At 39.3% G+C, this 8512-nt stretch overlaps 1 protein-coding gene across 1 annotated transcript; it reads right to left on the bottom strand.

Moving 5' to 3' along the window:
- LOC109232254 (U-box domain-containing protein 1-like) lies at positions 114 to 2527 on the bottom strand. The gene has a single exon (XM_019397948.1). The coding sequence runs from the start codon at positions 2335 to 2337 to the stop codon at positions 286 to 288; it is 2052 nt and encodes a 683-aa protein (XP_019253493.1). The 5' UTR covers positions 2338 to 2527; the 3' UTR covers positions 114 to 285.

The raw sequence follows: 8512 nt of genomic DNA, 5'->3' as shown, positions 1-8512 counted from the left end.
TAGTCCTTCCCCGGATCCTGCGCATAGTGGGAGTTTAATGCACCGGGCTGCCTTTTTTTAAAGAGAGCAGATTTTCATGATCAAAGTGCTGAAAGTAATATACCAACTCATAATAATTTGCATTTCAATGTGGCTTCAATGAAGAAGAGTTTTACAACTTGATTGGATGTTATCAGGTTTATGGTGAAAGGGATAAAGGTTGAATTACAGTAACTTAACGTAAAAACTATTTCCATCCATTTACATTCTTGTTAACAGTGTATTCATTTCTCTCATTCATCAGGGTTACTGAGATTGAGAGCAGCATCTATTAAGTAATCTTAGGAGAGCGTCAGCCTTTCTTCGAGCTCTCAGGGATCCATCTGCAGCCAAGCTTTGGAGAGAAGGAATGCTTCTTGGATTCATTAGTAATTTTCCTGCAATCTCTTCTCCACTATCCTTGCAGAGTCCCAACAGTAGTGTTATTGAATGATCCTTCCCTTTTGAAGATCCAAATCTCAAGAGATCAACAAGAAGAGGAACCAAGATCCTACTCTTTCTCAATGCTTGCAGCCCTTCGTTGCAGCCCAAGACAAGGGCAAGAACCGCCAACGCATCATCAGTTATACCAGCTTTGTCATCCATCAGAAGTTTAATAAGTAGAGGAACAGCTCCAGCAAGCACTATACTTGGCCTGTTAGCATCATAGACTGCAAGGTTAAAAAGTGCTATAACAGCATCCTTTTTCCCTGCTGTAGTTCCTTCTTCTAAAAGTCCAACCAAAGCTGGAATTGCTCTGGTACGTGCCCCTATGATTACTTTGTATTCGTCGATTACAGACAAGCTGAATATTGCTGCTGCTGCATTTTCTCTTGCTTCCATTGTTTTCCCACATTGGAGGACTTCAATTAAGCTGTCGATAACACCAGCAGACATAATCAGGATCTTGTTATTCTCATGTATTGAAAGGTTGAGCAATGCTGTGACTGCATTCTCCTGGATTCTTGGATCACGGGAACATAGCAGAGTCATCAGAAATGGAATAGCTCCAGACTCAGCTATGATCCTGCGATTGTCCATGCCAGTTTTTGCTAGCAATCTTAGTTCATATGCTGCCTGTCTCTGTATATCTGGAGATCCTGTTGCCAATTTCCCAACTAAAAACTCTGCTGTCATTTTCACAGCATCTGTGGCAGCTTTAGTAGCAGAAATGTAGTCAATGGCCTTGTCACAGTTCTTAATCTTACTGCTGCTGCTGCCTTCTGAATCTGAAGGAGATAATGTAGGTTCTGTTATTGGAATGTTGTTCTCTTGGCACCATTGATGGATTAGACTTTTCAGTGCATAGTTAGGAATGAGAGCCATATGTATCAGCCTCTGACCACTTTTTGGACAAGTGTGGTGCCCTGAATTTATCCACTGAGCGATTGAATTTCGGTCATAAGTATGGCCTGATGCTATTATCACAGGATCCCTCATCAAGTCAAGTGAAATTGGACACCGGAATTCATCAGGGATGTCGGGAACCACTGAATAACACAAGGAGCATTGATCAGCACGAGCACTCATTGGTGCTGGCTGCTTCAAATTTTGCTTAATCATGAGGTGTTCTTCTTCCAAAATTGCTGCTTTCGATAAGGAGACCAAGGATATTAGGCTGTTGATATTCGAGATGGCGATGAGTCCACCTGTGCCTGCCTGTTTCTCAGCTTCTGCCTCTAATTTCGAGATCTCTTCCTCATAATCTAATGAGCTTCTCAAACCAACGCTGATCATAGTGTCCTTCATTCTCCGAAAGTCAATGAAACCTTTGTTCTTGCTGTTCTTATCACAGTTATTAGTAGCCATCAACTGGAGAATCTCTTCCCTTTTCTGAATTTCTCGAGGATCAATGAACAAGTCAGCCCTTTTCGCCTGCTTAAGAAGTAGCTCCACTTGCTCCTTGGTGTCTACAGTTACATTAAGCAATCTCAGGGGTAAAATATCAAGTGCCTTCTCCATCTCCTTCATCAGTGCATGAAATTGGTTCGAAACCAATTCTGTCTGCATGAGATTCCACAAAGAGCTGCTCTCTTTGCAACTTCCTATGAGGAGCTTTACCTTTCTTATGACAGAGAAAAGCTCAGTCAAACAGAGGATTGAGGATGGTGGAAGTAGTGCAGTGGATGATGTTTCTTGAATTTCTTCAAACAATGAAGAAAGAATCTTGATCCTTCTTACCATTGTTGAGATGTTCTTGACCTGTAAAAATGGAAGCTTTTCCATTGACAATACTTGGTTAGAGATGTGAATAAGTGTTTCCAGCAAATTCCCACTTGGAAGAAATCCTGAGGAAACCATGAGTGGAAGTTCATTCATTTTTTGGCAATGCGTTGAATATGTATCATCAGTTCATGATGACTAAGTCATTGATCAAGGTTTTGTTGTTGAAACTTTCTAAATTCTGTTAAGGGGAAAAAATATTAAAGTTATGAACTGTATTGACTTTTTCTGCTTGTACTGTTATGTTGTAAGCGACAGTAAGATGGCTGGTTGAAGGTTAAAGCAAAAGTCTTGAATTGCTGCCACTTGGAGGACATACTAGGCTGCAGGTTTTTGTATAATTCCTATTGCTAATTTTGTATTCCCATTTGACTAATGGGGTAATATATTTGTCAAATGAGACAGAGGACTCCGTCTACTTTCATTTTGGTGGCCCAACTTTCTTATTCAAACTGTATTTTCATGTTTTGTGTCTAAGTTTTGGGCACTTATCGTGTATACCCGTATTTTTTACCCCATCAGGTTATAAAGTTAATGATCTTTATAACAAGCTTGATATGACCATATGAAAAATAAAATAATAGTTTGCTATAAATGAGTAAACTTATATTTTTTAAGACACTGCAGTTTTCGTCCATGCATATATTGTTGAATCTGAATACACTGGAAGTTCTAACATCCGAGAATTATCCTAATTAGATTAACTGTTTAAAGGTTTGACCTGGGAATCATAGTAATACTATTTTCTGTTTAAATGGTTAAAATATCATGGTATAGCCAGTTTTCACACTGGTCAATGAAAAATAGCCAGCGTTTATCAAGTCAATAAAAAATAGCCACTATTTTGCTGCAACAGGGACCGGTCCAGTATAATATACGGGAGTTCTGGTGCATTTGTGTACGAACTCCAGCATATTATGCTGGACCGGTATACTTTGCTAACTCCTGTAAAATTTGCGGGAGACTGGAGCACCAGTGCTCCAAACTCCAGTATATTATACTGGACAATTATACTTGCTGGAACTCCCGTAAAATTTGCGGGAGTTCCAGCATAATTATGCTTGAACTCCCGTAAAATTTGCGGGAGTTCCAGCATAGTTATCCTGGAACTCCCGTAAAATTTACGGGAGTTCAAGCATACTTATGCTGGAACTCCCGTAAAATTTGCGGGCATATTTTTCCGGATTTTGAACAGTGTTTTCGCTCAAATTTAAAGTGGCTAAATTTCGATGACTTTTGAAACTTGGCTATTTTTCAACGACCAGTGGTAAATCTGGCTATTTTTGAATTTCTCCCGTTTAAATGAGGCTGGATTTATCTACCTGTCAAAGGTACATTGAAAAGTTCTTGACGGGTATAACAAATAACCTTGTATTTTAATATTATCAAACACAGTGATCTAAAAGTTACAATAACATTTGGCATTTTATCAATACCCACAAAATCTCCTGCCGAATCTCACAAGAAATATTAACTACAAGACGATATATAGAACAAAATTGGATATGAAGACAATGTCCTGGACGAATAAATTAAACTTTTTATAGTCTATTATATATTCAAGGTAAGATAGCTGGGTACTCCAAGAGTAAGAAACAAAAAATAAATTAGAGAAGTCAAGCAGAAAAATTTTATTGCTATCTCTGCGCACATGGGAAAGCGAAAAGTGGTAAATCTATCTCCTCATATAGGTGATGCATGTTTTTGCTTTTGATAAATCGCCTCAATTAACTGTATTATATATACATCAGGGTTATATGGTTCCCAACAAACAACAGCAAGTAATTGAAATGTACGACATGAACAGGGAGCATTCTTATGGTTGGTTGTCATTGTATATAGTTATATACTGTCGTCCACATAGGATTAGGTTGTAAGAATATTTCAGGAAAATGATAATATCTAACATCCATATAGTAATGATCAACACATGATGCCATGCATGAGGTTAATTAAGTTTTGTGTATTGGATGTGTATACAATTTTTACATCATCAGATTAACAAGACCTATAACGTGTAACTCTTCAAAGAAAATTTGATATGGTAAATTGAGTAATAAAGTAACTACTTATTGTATCACTCAAGCAGATCGAATATTAGTTTAGGTTGAGTTTTCTTGGTGTGGTGATACCATATTGATAATCGCATAAGTGCACTGCCTTAAAATAAATAATTGTTGCATTATAGTTAATAGTAGCAAAATGGTTAAAAGAAAATAACCATTCACCCATGCTATATTAAAAATGAGTTGGATAATGAACTTTTTAAAAACGGGTCAAATATGGATAAGAACCATATTATCCACTTAGAAAATGGATAACTAATGGGTTTAACCTTTACATTTGTAAAGCCTCAAATTGTTCCCGAAGTTTGGGAGACTAGGAATTCTCCCAAAAGTGATCATATTCAAGATATTCATATTATTCGCCGGTTAACCCGTTTTTTATCCGTACTAGTTTCTATGTACGCGTTTCACACGTAACAGCCCAACTAAGAAGAGAAAGATGAAAAAAAAAAAACGATAAAGTAAGTACAATACAATAGACACGACTAATAATAAACACTGTTAATTTCATGCAACTTATATCTTATAAAATATCACCTTTTTAGCTAATTCATACCATATAGGAGTATGTTTTATTATCACTATTGCATTTTAATTATTTATATAAACAAAGCAGGTAAGGAAGACTGTGGTGTGCATTCATTTACAGATTAAACTACAAGAACTTGTGTTTTGTTGTAGCCTTTTACTATAAGAATGAGAAGAAGCTTTTATGTGATGACCCAAAAGGTCATCACTTGTTTTAGAAATAAATTCAGTGTTCCGAGGCCTGAAAATCTCCTTTTTATCCCACCTTGATTTGTGTGCGTGGTCCGGACCTACATCCGAAAAACCTTCTATGTGAAAATATGAGAAATAGAAATTCCAAGAGTTAAAATTTGATTATGGTTGACTTCAGTCAACATTTTGAGCAAACGGACCCGAATCCATGTTCCGACGATCCCGGGAGGTCCGTAGGAAAATATGAGACTTGGGCGTATGCCCGAAATCGAATTCCGAGGTCCCGAGCTCGAGAAATAAATTTTTAAAGAAAATTATTTTCTGGAAAATATATGAGTTTTTAGAAATAAGATGTGTTTAAAATTTGATGGTATCGGGCCCGTATTTCGGTTTCGGAGCCCGGTACAGGTCTTATATGTGGTTTAAGTTAAGCCTGTGAAATTTGGTAAGAAACGGACTTGAAATGACGTGAATCGGACCTTATTTGAGAAAAATTGGAAATTTTTTGATGTTCTTAATTGATTTCATGATTTTGATGCTAAATTCATAGTTGTTGATGTTATTTTGGTGATTTGAATGCACGAGCAAGTCCGTATGATATTTTTGGGTTAGTGTGCATGTTTGGTTTGGAGCCCCGAGGGCTCGGGTGAGTTTTGGATAGGCCACGGAGTAAAATTTGGACTTAGGATGTTGCAGATTTTAACTGGTATATTGCAGGCATGAAGGCTTCGCATTTGCGAAGCCTGGCTCGCAAATGCGAGCTTGCAAATGCGAAGGCTATATCGCAAATGCGAAAGAGCCCATGCCAGCATTACCTTGCAAATGCGAGGTACCCATCGCAATTGCGATGCCTCCAGTTGTAGCCGGTCCTCGCAAATGCGACAAATGTATCGCAAAAGCGACTTCGCAAATGCGAATATCCCTTCGCAAATGCGAATGTCCCTTCGCAAATGCGAGAATAGAAAACTTCTGGGTTCGCAATTGCGAACCCTGGTCGCAATTGCGACATCAGAGACCTGTAAATTCATAACTTAGACGCATTTTAACCATTTTTCACACTCTTTCAAAACCAGAACGCTCTTGGGCGATTTTTCAAAGGCAATTTCTTCTCTAATTCGATTGTAAGTTGTTTCTAACTCGTTCTCTTCAATCTTTAACATCTTTTCACATGATTTCAACTCAACAAAGGTTTCATGGGGGAAATTGGGGTGTTCTGGGTAGAACCTAGGTTTTTGAAATTTTGGGAATTTGGACCTCGATTTAGGTCCGATTTCAAAACAAATTGTATATTTGAGTTCGTGGGTGAATGAGTAATCGAGTTTTGGTCCGAACCTCGGGTTTTGACCATGTGGGCCCGGGGTCAATTTTTGACTTTTTGGGAAAAACTTTAGAAAACTTATTTCCATGCATTAGAATGGATTCATTTAGAGTTTATTGATATAATTAAGTAACTTGTGGCTAGATACGAGCGAATTGGTGGTGGAATCAAGAGGTAAAGCGATAGTTGAGGCTTGAATTGTGTTCGAGGCATCGAGGTAAGTGTTTGGTCTAACCTTAGCTTGAGGGATTAGGAGTCGTGTCCTATTTGCTATGTGTTATTTGTTGAGTACGATGTATAGGCATGGTGACGAGTATCTATACGTTGGTGTCAAGCATGCCCGTGAGTCTTATATTATGATTATTATGACTCCGTTTGTATTGTTTATGCCCTTTTGTGATGATTTCTATTATTGGGCAAAATTTGTGGAATAAATGGTAATATTGAACATTGAGGAGCGTTGGCTCAAGTTGTGAAGTGAATTGTGAAAGAATAATTAGCAATTAAACATTGTAGAGCATTGGCTCAAATTGTGAATCGAGTTGTGAAATAAATGTGAAAAAGAGAAGAGGATTATGGTATTGCTCCATTGCCGGGACGTTGTGGTTTTTAATATTGCTCCCTTGCCGGGATGTTGTTGCTTTGCTATTGTTACCTTGCCGGGATTTTATTGTGATTCATTTATTTCCTTGCCCTTATTGTTTGTGATTGTTGTTTGGGTGAGGAAGAGTGTAAAGCACGAAGGGTGATGCCGTGCATTGTTTTGGTGAGAGAGTGTTAAAGCACGGAAGGGTGATGCCATGTATAAATTTTGTGAGGAAGAGTGTAAAGCACGAAGGGTGATGCCGTGCCGCATGATGTACCATTCTGTGCCGATTATATTGATTTTATGGTGAGGATGAGAATAAAAGCACGAAGGGTGATGCCGTGCCGATTATATTGATTTTATGGTGAGAATGAGAGTAAAAGCACGAAGGGTGATGCCGTGCAGTTTATATTGATTTCTATGGTGAGGATGAGAGTAAAAGCACGAAAGGTGATGCCGTGCACTTGTTTGATTTCTGATTCTCGTTGAAAATTGAGTTATGGTGTTCCTTGTGTTTACCTGCTGATTTTCTGTTATCGTTTGTTGTTTCCCCGCAGCATGTTTCCCCCTCCCATCCTTGACTGTACATTTCTGCTTTATTTTTCTGTTGTATATGATTTAACTGCACAGGTTTATTTAGTAGTCTAGTCCTAGCCTCGTCACTACTTCGCCGGGGTTAGGCTAGGCACTTACCAACACATGGGGTCGGTTGTGCTGATACTACCTTCTGCACTCTTTTGTGCAGATCCCAGTGCTGTAGATTTCGGACAGCAGTGAGTTTTGCTGATTCGCGTTCATCAGGCGAACCGAGGTAGTCCTGCAGGCGTCCGTAGGCCTTGGCGTCTCCTCCTAGCTATTACTCCTGTTTCTTTCTTGTATTTCCAGAGACAGTACTGTATTATTTTTTTCAGACCTCTATTTGTAGTACTCCTAGACGGTCTGTGAAGTTGTGACACCAGTCTTGGGTAGATTGTTATGGATTGATATTGGTAGCATTATTACAGCTTGAAATTTAGTCTTCCGCATATTAAATTATGTCATTCATTAACTGTTGGTTCTTAATTGTTAACGGTTTTAAAATGGAATCAAGGTAATTAAATTCAGTTGTTTGGCTTGCCTAGCTTTCACTAGTAGGCGCCATCACGATTCCCGAGGGTGGGAAATTCAGATCGTGACAAGTTGGTATCAGAGCTCTAGGTTACATAGGTCTCACAATTCACAGACAAGCTTAGTAGAGTCTGAGGGATCGGTACGGAGACGTCTGTATGTATCCCCCAAAGGCTACAGAGTTGGGAAAAACTTCACATCTATTCTTTCTTGTCGTGCGGTTTGGTTTCTCAATGCTAATTGAATTTCTACTCTGTTCTTTTGCAGATGCCGAGAACACGCGTTTCCTCTTCCGCTGATCAGCAGCCCGAGCCCCCAGCAGCAGCTCCCACGAGGGGTAGAGGGCGAGGCCGAGGCCGTGCTAGAGGCCGAGGTAGGGGCAGAGCTCAGCCCGGAGCAGCAGCACCAGTGGCGGAGCCTCGGGTTGAGTTTGACGAGGAGGTTCCGGCCCAGGCAGTTCCGATGGGCCCAACT

This window comes from Nicotiana attenuata, chromosome 9, assembly GCF_001879085.1.
Source record: "Nicotiana attenuata strain UT chromosome 9, NIATTr2, whole genome shotgun sequence".
NCBI lineage: Eukaryota > Viridiplantae > Streptophyta > Magnoliopsida > Solanales > Solanaceae > Nicotiana > Nicotiana attenuata.
Note: the sequence above shows the minus strand (reverse complement) of the source record. Positions and strands in the feature narration are given on the sequence as shown.